General features: G+C 40.1%; 1 protein-coding gene across 1 annotated transcript in view; it reads left to right on the plus strand.

The window, feature by feature from the left end:
• luzp2 (leucine zipper protein 2) overlaps positions 1 to 14,564 on the plus strand; it is a 267,448-nt gene that overhangs the window by 244,795 nt on the left and 8,089 nt on the right. Inside the window, exons 10-11 of the mRNA XM_033632390.2 lie at positions 1,691 to 1,795; positions 8,755 to 8,829. Of these exons, the coding sequence (XP_033488281.1) occupies positions 1,691 to 1,795; positions 8,755 to 8,829 (180 nt within the window). The remainder of the gene's footprint in view (positions 1 to 1,690; positions 1,796 to 8,754; positions 8,830 to 14,564) is intronic.

Here is a 14,564-nt window from a genome sequence, read left to right on the forward strand (position 1 = left end):
GAGACAGACTTTTTTTTTTAAATATGAAACTGTTTATTCAGTGTTTCAACCAGTTCAAATCAATTGGAATCACTTGGATTTGATTCTTAGGTGCATTCCGATTATTCGCAGCATGAGATAATCAGCATTAGGGATGGGCGATATCAAATTTTTTGCCAGTGTCCAATACACTGATATATAACTCATTTGGCTGATAACCGAAACTGATGTACACATTCTTTTCCATACCTAATTTTAATGATGCATGCTCTTATTGTGATGGCCCACCAGCAGATGGAGACATGAAATATAATGCTTTTCAATGTATGTAATATTCATTCATTGTGCAAAATCAGAAAAAATTGACTCATACAGATGACGTACCAATATTATCAGCATGTCAGTCGATACCGATAACATGCCGATATTATGGAGCATCCCTAATTAGCACTGATTCACAAATGTCAATAATAGATTTCTTAAATGTTACTTAATAATGTGATGTTGACAGAGCAAAAAAAAACAAAAAACAAAAAAGCAGAACTCAATGATGAGGGTAGTGCAGGACTCGGACAGTCTTAAGCTCGCACACACGCTTGAGTTAACTTGTAATTGATCTTCCCAAAAGCCAGCAGTTACAAACGTGTTAATTTAATGTCTAAATTATTTTATTTGAAAGACAAACAGGAAGTAAATTGTGACTTTCTACAACATCACCCAGAGGGCAACGGTAACAGAGCGGAGCAGCAAACAGACCAAATTCGACCAGCTGACCAACACACTGCAGCACTGCAAAACTTCAACCAACACTGTGGTGTAGAAAATAACACTAAACTCATTGTGTATTGTACATTTCTGATGCTGTCAGTAGCGTAGTTAGCTCGTTTCCTATCGTACATGAATGTCACTGTCCCACTGAACGCCCCACTGAGCCCTTTTCAAACTGTCAAACTCTATATGGTAAAAAAGAAGAAGAAATATTCATACTGAACAGCTAAATCTGATTTGACTGCTATAATTTTGAGTCAGGTACAGCCCTAATGTTAACACTCTAAAATAAGATGGTTTACATTATACATACTTAATATCTGCATGTTAGCATGCTGACACTGTGCTAAGCGCAGCCTCACACAGCAGCTAGCATGGCTGCAGACCTTGGTTTCAAATAAGACTAACAAAACACAACTCTGTGGTCACTACTCATCGTCATCATCATCATCACTGTGGCTATTAATTTTTGATGAGAATTATTTTACATGTTTTAAGACTGATTTGTGAAGCAGAGTTTAGAAACAGTTGGTGTGGTGGTGTGCATGTGGAGTCTGGCTTCTAACTACAGTTGTTCAAATTAAAAAACTATTTGTTCAGAAACATTAAATATTAAGAAAAGTTTTTGATCTTGGTACTGGATATGTGACGACTGAATATTACTGTGTTCACCTCCAAGCCTTGGTATTTCAATAATTCTCTTTTTAGTTTGTCAGCACTCTGTTTCTTTTGCCCTTCTGGCAGCCTGTTCTGAAATAGTCATACCAGCCATGATTAATTTACCACAAATAAATAAGCTGAATGAGTTTAAATGAACGAGTATAAATTAAACAGACATAAACCTTTAAATCAGAACTGCTTACTTGACAACGACAACGACAACAAGCCATATACTCTTTATGTTTAACCCTATGTTGAAATGTTCTCCTTTTTTTCTCAACAGGATATCTCCAAAGTTCAGAGAATTGTTACGGCCAGTAAATCACCCGTGAACATCGGAGTAATGAGGAGAGAGAGTGGCGGAGTTAAAGACTGCCAGATGGAAAAGGTGAGCCTTTAGAGTGGCCTGTATGACCCGAGGGCCTGAATCCATGAGGTTCATCTGTTCACTGAATTCATGCTCAAGTGTCTCATCAGAAATTGGACAAGCCACTTTCACTCTGAGTGTCTTTATTATGTTCATTAATTGGAAAATGTTACATAAGGACTGCAACAAGTTTCAGCCTGATGTTACTTTCTTTAGTTTTCATCTAGTCCAACCTTTACACTTATCATTTCTTGACTTTTTATTGAACACTACCAAAGGATTCCAATTTCCTCTGTGGCATATCCATAGGCAGACTATAGTAGAAAGTACAGCTAAAACTAAGTTGATTAATTGATTAGTCAATCCATAAAGAAATAATCAGCAACTATTTTGAGAATTGCTTATTTAACAGCCCAGTCCCCAGAATAGATGTTGTCATTGCACGTTTCTGCAAACCACAGGTACGTTACATGTGTACATTATTGAAACTAAGCGGCGACCTCGAGTGCTGAAAAATAAAGCCAATGCAGAATAGTGGTGGAAATCACCAGAGGATCCACAATATGATATTATCACAACACTTGAGTCGTCAAGTCGTGATATGCTATGTATTGTAATAAAATATATTGCACTTTATTACAATCAATTACCTTTTTCAACTGTTAATTATGTCCCAAAGGTTTTATTCTGTTCATTTCACTTTACTTTTTGCAGCCAAGTGTATCTAGTGGACTGAGAAAGCAATTTATTATATTATTCTACTAGGCTACCTAAGGTTTAATTTCTATTAGTAATATTAACAATTTAAATAATAAAAAAAATATAATATTGTGATACTGTGCTGTAGCGCTCATGCCAATGTGCCAAAAACTGAAGTTCCTGGCATGGCCACTTTGGGCTGGTTCCAATACAGAGTAAAGCTCCATCCTCTCGTCCAAACATGGTCACTGCTGGCTCAAAAAAAAAAAAAAAAAAAAACAAGACGGCAACAGCTGAAATGCTGAACTCAGTCCAAAAACCAATGGATGATGTCACAGTAGCTACATCCATTATTTTATACAGTATACGGTTGAAACTTTAGGCTTCTTTACACTTTAACAATGCAGTCATTAATGTGTGGTTAAGTTTGGGCACAAAAAAACACTTCATTATCATTTAGAAAAGATATTTTTGCTTAAAAAATCCAGTTCAGTCAGGAACACTTTAGTCAAAGAAAACTTTATTTCCATTTGCAGTAATATATTTGGTGGTATGGCTCTGTTCTGAGGCCTCCCTGCCTTAGGCTTTCCACAAGGCGCGTGGAAAAGCAGACCACACCTCTCTGCCCCTCTGCTTGCCTCATGGAAAGCCCAAGGCAAAGAGAGCAAAACTCTCTGCCCCTCCACATGCAAATGAGGAAAGCCTGAGGCAGAGAGAGCAAACATCTCTGCCCTTCCATGCGCCTACATGGAAAGCCTAAGGCAGGGAGAGCAGCAGCAAAGACCCCCTGGGAACAGAACAGAGCACCATCAATGACAAAAAGAAATTACACTGAGTCAGTCAGACAAAACATAAAAAGGAGGAGCTGGGGTGGAGGTAGGTTGCAAAGCAGCTTGCAGAGGAAGCAGCAACAGTAGGCAGGCCAGAGCAGTTTAAATAGGGCACCCTGAATGAGATCAGCTGATGTAGCTGTGATATGAGCTGAGCTTGACATTGCGTCCTGCTGGAACTAATGCTATGCTCAATTTTTGGTGCGATCATCACAATCCACTCTGGAAACGCAGCAATGTCTCTTAAAAAAACCATCACTTTTCATGCCATTATCCTAGTTTAAAAGGCAGCAATGTCTTGCTTAATTTAAATTTCTATTGCATCACTTTAGAAACGTTGATATGATACATATGACACGTGCACAAGTAATGTATCTGTGGTTTGAAGAAACGTACAATGCCAACATTTTCTTTTGGCGAGTGGGCTGCAGTTAAGCTATATTTCAAGAAAGACTGGTAAATCTCTCCATTATCTGCTCTCAAAATGCAAAAAAAAAAAAAAAGTCTACTTTTTTCTATTTTATGTCACAGTAAATTAAACCGTTTTAATAATAAAAAGCTCTGGGTACAAACTTCAAAAAATTGCTGAGGTCATGTGACCTCATTAAGCACATTTGTTTCATTAAAGCCAAACTACAGAATAACATGCATTGTTCAAAGCCTGGAGTGTGCCACAGGGAATGATTATACCATAGAAATAATTATTTATGGATTATTTTGACAGTGTTCTTGAGTTGACATGATGAAAATTGGTTATACTAATAATCTATCACTTGTCTAAGTAAATCCTCAAACACTGCTGAGGTCCGGCTTCTTAGATGTGAGAATTTGCTGCTTTTCTTTTGTCTTTGCAACCTGAACATCTCTGGGTTTGTACTGCTGGTCAGATAAAACAAGCAATTTGGGAAAAGTCCCCTGTAGCTGTGAGAGCTTGTAAATGTTTTTTTGATTAATTAATTAATTATTTTGTTTTCAGATCAATCAATAATGAGCTTAACTGTTTGTCGCAGCCTTAAATCTCCCAGCAAACTGCAGAGGCATGGGGCAGTACTGTAGTTGCAGTGAAGATAACATTTGCACATTCACACCAACATCAAAGAGCTTTTCACTCACAGCTGCACTTGCTCAGTGCAAACATACACTGAGTTTTACACTGAGGATCTTAGAACATTTGAGGGAGCTGAGTGCCTTGCTGGCACTTTCAAAGCAGTTATTGAGGGAGGAAAGAGAGAAGCAGTCACTGACCTCTTCTATTCAGATTTTTTCTGGAGGACTTTGGTACCTTATAGTCACAGACTTGCCTCTCTAAGATCCAGGCGGTGTGAGCAGTCAGTTATCAGGAAGGCTCTGTCAAAACCAACAGGATATGAAGAAAGCAGGGGGAGGTGAACAGGTCCATAAGGACTTCTGACAAGTGGCTATCAAGAACTATTACAGATATAACTTGATCGACCACTGGAGACAGGGGAGTATGGAGACATGCCACCCAGTGAGGAAATTACCCTTTGCGCAAACCGTGTCAAAGAGATTGTTCTTTAATGGAATTGTGCCAAAAACAATGTTCACTGGTGTCCCATAATTGATTGTATAATTTTGGCAGGGTTGTAAAAAAAAAAAATCCTGCAGCGAGAGGGAGAAACATTCTGATACAGATAAGAGGAGACATATTTGAAACAGAGACTCAGATATTGCGTTTGCTCGTGAACACCGTCACATCTCCCCCTGTCCTCCTCCCCCTGTAGGCTGGGAGGAAATGAGGAGAGACAGTTTGTATCAGCGTGTATAGCTCGCAGTCTACGCTTCAGTTTCAAAATGAAATGTGATAGGTTTGCTGTACTAGTGTTTCCCTTTCCAGTATATTAAGGGGGCGGCCCACCCCACCTACAGTACCTCCTGCCTCGCTTAACTGACAAGGAACTGTTTTCATTCAGGTTTTTTTTTTTAGAATAAGTTAAGAAATAGATATTAAGAAATTAACTTTGCAAATAATGTTAAAGTAATCACGAACAGTTCAAGTATTGTATTTCTGAATGTTGTTAGTATTTTAGTAGGCCCAGATCACACAAAGTATTTTGCAGGGTGCAAAACTCAAGGCGCACTGCACTGCATTTATTTTTTAAAAATTGAATGCCACTATTAAAAAAAACACTTGCTGCATGTTTTTATTGTTGCCAGGCAACCGCCCAATCACCTCCTTACACTATCCTTCCTGTGCAATCAATCCACCGTCTATTTATTTATGTATTATTATTTTTTAATTTATTTTAATTTAATTCACAGTAATTAGTATCTAGTTACTAAAATGTTGAGGCAGAGGGTACTTACTGTAGTTCTGGTTGAGGGTGAGAGGCTGTCAGTAAATAGTTTGTTGGACACAGGGAAACAGAGATCTGTGTGGGTACGTGAGACCGTAAAAAAGAGGGTGGCTCACGGGCCGTTTCAAGTACTGCACCTTTACGCTTACATGCCGGCTGTTTTCTATTGGGACCGTGGTAACTGTGGTTTGTAAAGTTGTATAGCTCTGGGTATCCAGCAACTGCTACCACCAGTTTCTCCTCCATTGTTTACCAACTGTAAACTTGTTGTCATGGCCACCACAGAAGCCCCTCCTCTCAAATCATCTGACTGGAGAATTGGATAAAAGCAGAGATCATGAGGTGCCCTTTTGTTTTTTCAACTCGAAGAGTGACAGATGGGTCCAATAACCACCGACTTTCACCTGGGACACCGGTGTTTCCTTCCTGTTTGAATGTAAAACCAAAACCATACGGATTTAGTGCTTTTATTTTGAAAGAGATTGTATGCAAACTGTACATTTCCTGTGAAAACGGAAGTGTAGTTTGAAAACAGACAATGCATGTAACAGGCTGAAGTTGACACGGCGTGCCAGAACATCAACAACCAATGCACCCAGGGTACCTTGGACGATGTATCTCGACATAGCAAGTCCATTATCAAACGTCAATCTGTGACAAGGTCAGAGTGAGAATGTGTTGCCCATTAAGCCTTCTGCTATCACGGGGAGTACCACCAGTTGGTCCAGTAGCTTCACCTCCTGCTCCTGATGGCTGTTTTCTGTTAGGATGTGGTAACTGTGGTTTGTTAAGTCGTATAGCTCTGGGTATCCAGCAAACACTACCACCAGTTTCTCCTCTATTGTTTACCAACTGTAAACTTGTTGTCATGACCACCACAGAAGCCCCTCCTCTCAAATCATCTGACTGGAGAATTGGATAAAAGCAGAGATCATGAGGTGCCCTTTTGTTTTTTCAACTCGAGGAGTGACAGATGGGTCCAATAACCACCGACTTTCACCTGGGACACCGGTGTTTCCTTCCTGTTTGAATGTAAAACCAAAACCATACGGATTTAGTGCTTTTATTTTGAAAGAGATTGTATGCAAACTGTACATTTCCTGTGAAAACGGAAGTGTAGTTTGAAAACAGACAATGCATGTAACAGGCTGAAGTTGACACGGCGTGCCAGAACATCAACAACCAATGCACCCAGGGTACCTTGGACGATGTATCTCGACATAGCAAGTCCATTATCAAACGTCAATCTGTGACAAGGTCAGAGTGAGAATGTGTTGCCCATTAAGCCTTCTGCTATCACGGGGAGTACCACCAGTTGGTCCAGTAGCTTCACCTCCTGCTCCTGATGGCTGTTTTCTGTTAGGATGTAGTAACTGTGGTTTGTTAAGTCGTATAGCTCTGGGTATCCAGCAAACACTACCACCAGTTTCTCCTCTATTGTTTACCAACTGTAAACTTGTTGTCATGACCACCACAGAAGCCCCTCCTCTCAAATGAACTGACTGGAAAATTGGATGAAAGCGGAGATGATGAGATGCCCTTTTCCCCTCTGAGTTGAAGTTTTTTCAACTCGAAGAGTTCAGAGCACTTAGGCAAAAACACCAGGCACCCAAAGCGCAGAAATGTGAGGTGCCTAGCAACGCAAAAACAGTGAGCAAAAATCCGCCTCCAGCTGCTAAAACACTTTCTGTGTGATCAAGGCCTTATAATGTTAACCTTTCAAAGACTAGTATCTCGACATAGCAAGTCCATGACATGTCAGAGTGAGTATATCTTGCCCCTTTAGCCTTCTGATACCTTAAATGGGGATAAACTGATTTAATCATGCAGCTCTGGATCACGTCCCGATAGTGAAACAAGTCATTTTGCGAGGGTTGTTACACCAAAAAAAAAAATCTATCTAACCAGCTGCCACTAAAGTTTGAGTGCCCCTGTATTCTGATCTTTATGGTAAATGCACTGAAACAGCCCAGGCTACACATGTGACTTCATAATACGGTGTTAACACAGAGTATATACAAAATACATTTATGGAAATCAGATAAAGTGGAATGTATTCACAGGAAGTGTTGAAAATACTTACTTTTATATTTGATTTTGGGTTTACCTCACCACCTCTTCAAGACAGTTGGTCTTGGGTGAAACATTTTTAATATACTGTAAAATGAATTAGGCTGGAGATTATGTCACGGGGGTTTGACACATCCAGGCGTTCACGTTCATTCGTCACTCATCCCTCATGCAGATTGAGGCATCCAAATATCTTTGTGTACAGCAGGTGATTCCAGCAAGTAATTCACAATTTCTGTAAGAAGATTAGAGAGGAGAAGTTAATAGACTCTGTAGTGGCCGTGTTTCATCCTGTATGAAGCTTTGTTTGGGCCATAACAAGCAGTGAAGGCAAAATGATTTCCATGGGCACAAAATGGCTTCAAGTGCATCACAGCAGGGAAATGATTGACGCCGCTCGTAGCCATATGTGCCATTCTGAAAGAGAATAATAATAGCACATCCTGTAGGGCTGCAGCTGCTGATTAATTTCTGTATTGATTATTTTATGACTGATTGTTTAGTCTATAAAATGTCAGAAAATGATGATAAATGCTCGTTTCAGGTTCTGAGAGCCAGAGGTGACATCTTCAAATTGCTTGTCTGTTTTTGTCTGACCAGCAGTTTAAACCAATTTACCACAATACTGTAAAAACCTTAGAAAAGCAGCAGATCTTCACTCGAACCACCAAATGTTAGACATTTTATATCTGTTAAATTACTTTACAATTATCCGTTATTCATTTATCAGGTTTGCTGTTGATTAATTTACTGTGAAATGTCTGATAAATAATTAATCTAACAGTTTAATTACTAGAAATCTGTAATACTAATACATGTAAACAGCTTAACTAAATTACTGTCATAAGTCAAGTGAGAAAATTAATTAGATAATTGTGTGGTTGTAGAAAAAGTCAGTGAAACTTCTGGTAGCTTTCTGGTGAAAATCAAAAAGGCATATTAATGTCATTGATGCTGGTCGATTTATCTTGTGTGTTCACTGAATACACACAGCTGGGGAGCTGACAAAACTTCCCAGCATGCACTCTCTACACGGCACTGAGATGTTTTCCCTCTACTCCTATAGACCGGGGGCGACTGCTTCCAGAATCAGACGGAGGAAACAGCCCCAGAAAGTAAAAAGCTACCAGAGCCACAGCAGGTGAGCTTCACTCTAATTTATATAATAACAGACATTTTAGAGTTTACGCTTCCTGCTGCAGTGAAGTGTTCTTCTTCCCCACAGAAAATGACAAATTAGTAAATCAGGGGAAATGTGCTTCAGGATAATATTACTCCGAACATGGCAATATATGTAATTTGATGCAGGTCATATAAACACCAGGCTCTGTTTAAAAATTTCCAATAATCCCCAATTGACCTTTCGCTAAGCCCTGCCACTTTGTGAGCAAGCATGGAGCCCAAACTGTAACAAACTGCACTCCCTGAAGAAATATCATCATGTTTTAGGAAAAATGAATGTGTTTCCAGAGAGAAGCAGACAGAGGGGTCTACAGTCTGTGTTTCAAGGATAAATCCAGGATGTCAAACTGACTCAGCAGCAACAACAGGTTAAAAAGACAAAGATAGTTAGAAGCTAAAGCCGAACTATAGGCTACAGATCACAGTGTAAAAGTGAACCACCACATCACTGCTGATCGCCACACAAGACAATGAATATAAAGGGAAACTTTGCTGATATTGACCCAGCTGTGTGGCATCACAGTGTGTGTGCAGATGAACGGTGTTTGGCTGCTGCCAGCATCTGGACCTCCATCGCCAGAAAGGCTGGGATCTCCATAGGAAGTCAAACAACGTTCATCTGCGCACACTGCAATGACACCCAGTTGGTTGAATATGAGCAAAGTTCCCCTGCTTCCCTTCACTGGTTCCTGTACAGCAGGGTCGCTCTTTGTTTCACTATTATAATCATTAAAAAGCAAAAGCAGCATGTGTATACATTCAGTAGGCTATATCTTCAGTAGCTAGCTAGCTAACCCTACACTTTTCAGGGTTTGATTTTGGTTTTGGAACAGGGAGGAAACGTATATCTTTTTCCAACCTCTCCAGGTAACGAGTATCATTAATACATGACGTGCCCCAGACACAACATTTAGCTCCAAATCCACAAAACCAGCCTGAAAATGAAGGAAATCTGAGACGACTGCATTAGAGTCAATGGAGCACAGCTGTGTTGTTTTCGGACCCTGGTCTGAGCTGGTCCGATGCTACGTTATGACTGGCCAGTCTGCGTCCGGGGCGGGACTTAGTGAAGGGTCAATACAGATTTTTACTGCAGTTTGCAACACATTGCCTCTTGCCTGTTTACAGTCAGCTTTGTTTTTTATTAGTGTAATAATTATTTTAATCAGTCATGTCAACAGCTTTGTAGGAATATTGTCTTTTTGGGAATAAGGGCAAAAAACTGAATATTTCATGCATGTAAACAATGTGTCACCGTGTTAGTCCATCTCAGAGAACTTTATTACCTTCCTGCCCTTTCTGAAGTACTGAGCCTAAAGTCCATTTGTCAAGATTTACATTTTTTTAAATTTGGTCACAAATGTATTTTTAAAAAAGGTTCTGTAATTTCAGCCTAGTAGCCAAAAGACAACGTTGGCAATGTATATTTCTGCAAACCACGAAAATGTTACTTTTGTACGTTTCATACAAACGTTCATTCCAGACAGACAACAACGGTTGTTGTTGCTGCTTTTCCAGCAGCTTTTTAGCCATGCATCACTGCGTTTTTTTTTTATCAAGGATAGTGCCACAAAAAGCGGTTGTGTTTGACTGAGACATCACTGTGTGCTGTTGTCTGCAAGTGGTCAATGACGTCCAACCCACCAAATCATAAAGAATGCAGTGATGAGTATGTGACTTTGCGTTTTTAATAAAACGTAGAGATGCATGGTACACCAGATCAAGGCTACATAAAATGGAGGAGGTCGCATGCATATAATATGTCACAATAATCAATCACAGACAGAAAAGTAGCCTTCACAAGTTTTTTTTTCGTAGCACTGAAAGTAAAACAAGACTTTTTCTAAAATAAAAGCCAATCTTCACTTTAAGCTTCCTCACTAGAGCAGCAATATGTACATTAAATGAAAGCTTGTCATCTATCCATCTACCCAAGTAGGTGCATGAGGACACTCCAGGGGCGAAAATCCCATTTCATAGTTGGGGGGGACAATAAACAGTAAAATTTTAGAGAATAATTCCAGGGGGGGACAAGCAAAAAAAGTTGTAGCCTGTCTTTTATACAACATCTTTTACCGCAATTTGACGCTTTAATCTTTTCTCTCTCTCTCCAACAGGCAGGCATAGGACCTTTCTTAGCACTGGCTGAGTCCACCTGCACATGTCCAGATTTAAAACAAAATGATTGAAATCAAATTAACATGTACACAACGACAACAGTCAGGTGCGCAGCTGTCCAAGGTGCTGAGTGTGTCTGGAGCAGAGCAGGTCTCTGTCTCCCCGTGCGCAGTAGTGTGAATATTTATGCTATTAAGTAAACGTAGAAAACATGTCTCTCATTGTTTAATAGCAGCAAAACAATAAGACTTCATTCATCAAAGACCGAAACTCGATCTCTCTCCTTCTCTCCTTCTTTTTCATCTGGCTCAGGTGTGTGGAATGGATCCTTTTCTCTGGCTGGCTGCAGAAGCAAACCGTTTTGTTTGTTTTTTTACTGGCAGTGAGATAAACATTTCCTGCAATTAAACTGGTTTATAAACAGTGTGCTGTGAGATCTGCCGCTGCGCACCTCAAAACCGTGCGTAATAATCGCGCGTAATGGCCACTCCTCGTCAGTTAAACTGCACGTCTTTCATGTTTGTCTCACTGACAGGTGGAGAGCCTACAGATATTAACTACGAGCCGCTCCGTCACTGACTGCTCTTGTCCTGTCCTCTCCCTCTTCTTTCTCTCCTGTCCTCTCTGACTATCACTAAACTCTGGCTTTTGAACAATGCAGGAGAAATGTTGCAGACAGTTTATATTATCAGCCTGGGCCTGGGGCTTGTTGTAACAGGAAATGGGATGTGTTGTAACTTGTGTAAGTTAAACTGTATCTGTGTGAGTGTACATCTTACCCCACGCGATGTGGGCAGCCGGGTCCAGCCACATGCTGCAACTGCTGCCAAGTACTAACAGCTGCTAGCCCCGCCCGTTGGAAAGAGTGTGGGATATACCACTACTAGGAATGGGAGGGGGGGGCTAAATCTTTTAAGATTTAAATAGCACATTATTGAGCTTTTATAATAAGCACTGCTTACATTGTGCTTTTAATAAATACTACTGCATTGTTCAAAAATTATTAATTGTGTCTCAAATTATTCTAGGGGGGTACAGCTTTATTGAAGGGGGAGTCATGTCCCCCCTGTCCCCCCCAGGATTTCCGCCCCTGGGACACTCATTCAATGGATTAACCATCAGAAGTGAAGATGCTAGGGGTGTCAGTAGCGTAGTGGATAGTGCTGGCTCCCCATGTACAGAGAGGATGCCTCACTGCACTGATTGCAGGTTCGATTCCGGCTTGTAATCCTTTGCTGCATGTCATCCCCCCTCTCTCTCTCTCTCTCTCTCTCCCCATTCCACACTGTCCTGTCATTTAAAGGCAAAAAGCCCGAAAAATAATCTCTAAACAAGGAAAAAAAAAAAAAAAAAAAGAAGAAGAAGTGAAGATGCTAAAATCATCAAGCAACTGTAAACAAGCTTTTAAGACATTGCTGCATTCGTGGATGGGAAAGTGCCACAAAAAGCCCCTTATTTGACCAAGACATGGCTGCACTTCCTGCCAGAACAGTGCCACAAGAAGCAGGTATTTTAGGCCAAAGCATGATCTTTGCTCACCATAATCAAGTTGTTTTTGTTCCTTTCATCTCACCCACTACATAATAATGTGCAAATGTAACATATCCATGGTTTGCAGAAATGTAATGTATTCTGGGGATTGGTTGGTAATTTCCTAAAGCAGCCAAGCATTGTATTTCTTAGAAAATGTTAATCTACCAGGAGTAGTAGTGCATTTGTTGGAGTCTATTTTCAGCTGTGGTTTAATGAGTATTAACAGCACCGTCTATGATGTGGATTGGAAACTAAAAATAAACGACAGTGCGTGGGTTCATGGTAATGAAAGAACATGTCAGCCGGTGCAAAATGGTGGCTAGTTGATGTGTTTTTTAATAGTTTTTGGACAACAATGGAGATCTATGGCACAAAGGAATAAACTGCCACACAGGGAATTACTTGTTAGTGGATCAAGTCGTTGTTGGTTTTGGTCTTTTAAATAAATAATTTGCCTGTTCATGTGAAATTTTGACAACAAGAGAGCTATTTATAGCAGTTTTAAAAATAAATTGTTGCATTACACAACAATCTCATAATCAAATTGTGAAAACCGTAGCATGACACGCATGTTTTAAAGGACTTCACGGATAGAAAGATTAAATAGATGAATGCAGCTCAGTGTGACCACACAGTGACTGACAACTAACAACCTGATCATGATTCAACTCAGTATGCAACAAAGTACGACACAAAGAAGTGAAACAAAGCACAGCTAATGATACAGCGTGATGGAGAGAAACACAACGCCCACACAACAATCCTAAAAGGAGGCACCCACCAATGTCACCTATAGTACGTGATATTCAGCGCTCTGCCAAAGCCGATGCTCAACCGCCTCCTTCATCATATTATTGAATTGAGTCACACCTGTTTGGCGGTGGCAGATGGTACAACAAAACAATGCATCTCATTTCAATGCAGTGCAATACTGTGTAACTGAGCAACTGTCTTGCATTGCAAGTGGCAGCGATCCATTTTTAGACCCTCACACTATTTGCACGAGAATATTTCCAAAGAGATCTCAACAAATGGGCAGATTTGACTTCACTTGTTTGTTTTGGGCTGCAGAGATATTCACTGAGTCTGACAGTTGCTTTTTGTGTAATACACCAGTGGCCTGTGTCACAGCTTTACAAGATAATGGTGATTGTATTCTGGTTTGGATTCAATGTAGTGAAACAGTTTGACATATGTTACTGAAGTCAAAAGCAGCTCATTCCCAGAGGCTGCTCTGGAGCAACCCAAGATGCAAGACAAAAAATTACATAAATAAAAAAGATGCTCCTAAAATTGGTGCTCCTAAAATTTTTAGTAGGGAGCACCAGAGCCACTGGTTGAAAAAATTAATGTAGAGCCCTAAAAGATTATTTATATGATGTTGCATGTTTTAGTTTTGTAAGTATTACATTTGTTTAGGAGCAGTAGCAAAGTTGACAAACAAGAAGCAATGACTTGTAACATCTTAGCTGGGTTAATAACTTTTCAGACATCTACGTTTTTTATAGTGTTATCTTTTTTTATCTCATTAATTGGTAAATTCTCAGGTTGTGTTACAGCACTGAATCAACAATTGACTCTCTTCCTGCCATCGGTCGGTATCTCTCATGCACAGCACTTACCATTCATGGTGTAGTAAACAATTTGATTACTAATGATTTGCAATCTGGTCTCTGTGGATCAATCTGCTTTAACGTGCCCTCTATTCCTGTCACTACTCTACCTTCATTATGTGTTCTCATGTTCGATTTGTGAGACTGAGAACCTGAGTGGCGTCTCGCCTTATGGTGAGATGCTTTTGGAAGAAAAGGCTATTCTCATAGTCTTGCAGCTGTTGTGTTTTTGTGCAACACAAAGAAGGGTTTAAATAACAACAATGCAACACCTGCACTTTTTAGGTGAAACATATTGTACAATAAGCCTCTGTGTATTCACTCAGTCTCATGCGGCAGACTGATCAGACAAAGAGGCTCGCATTGATGTGGCCCGAACATCGACAGGCTGACAGACCAACACCTCATGTAGCCACAGAGGAGTTTTCAG

Source organism: Epinephelus lanceolatus, chromosome 2, assembly GCF_041903045.1.
Source record: "Epinephelus lanceolatus isolate andai-2023 chromosome 2, ASM4190304v1, whole genome shotgun sequence".
NCBI classification, from domain to species: Eukaryota; Metazoa; Chordata; class Actinopteri; order Perciformes; family Serranidae; genus Epinephelus; species Epinephelus lanceolatus.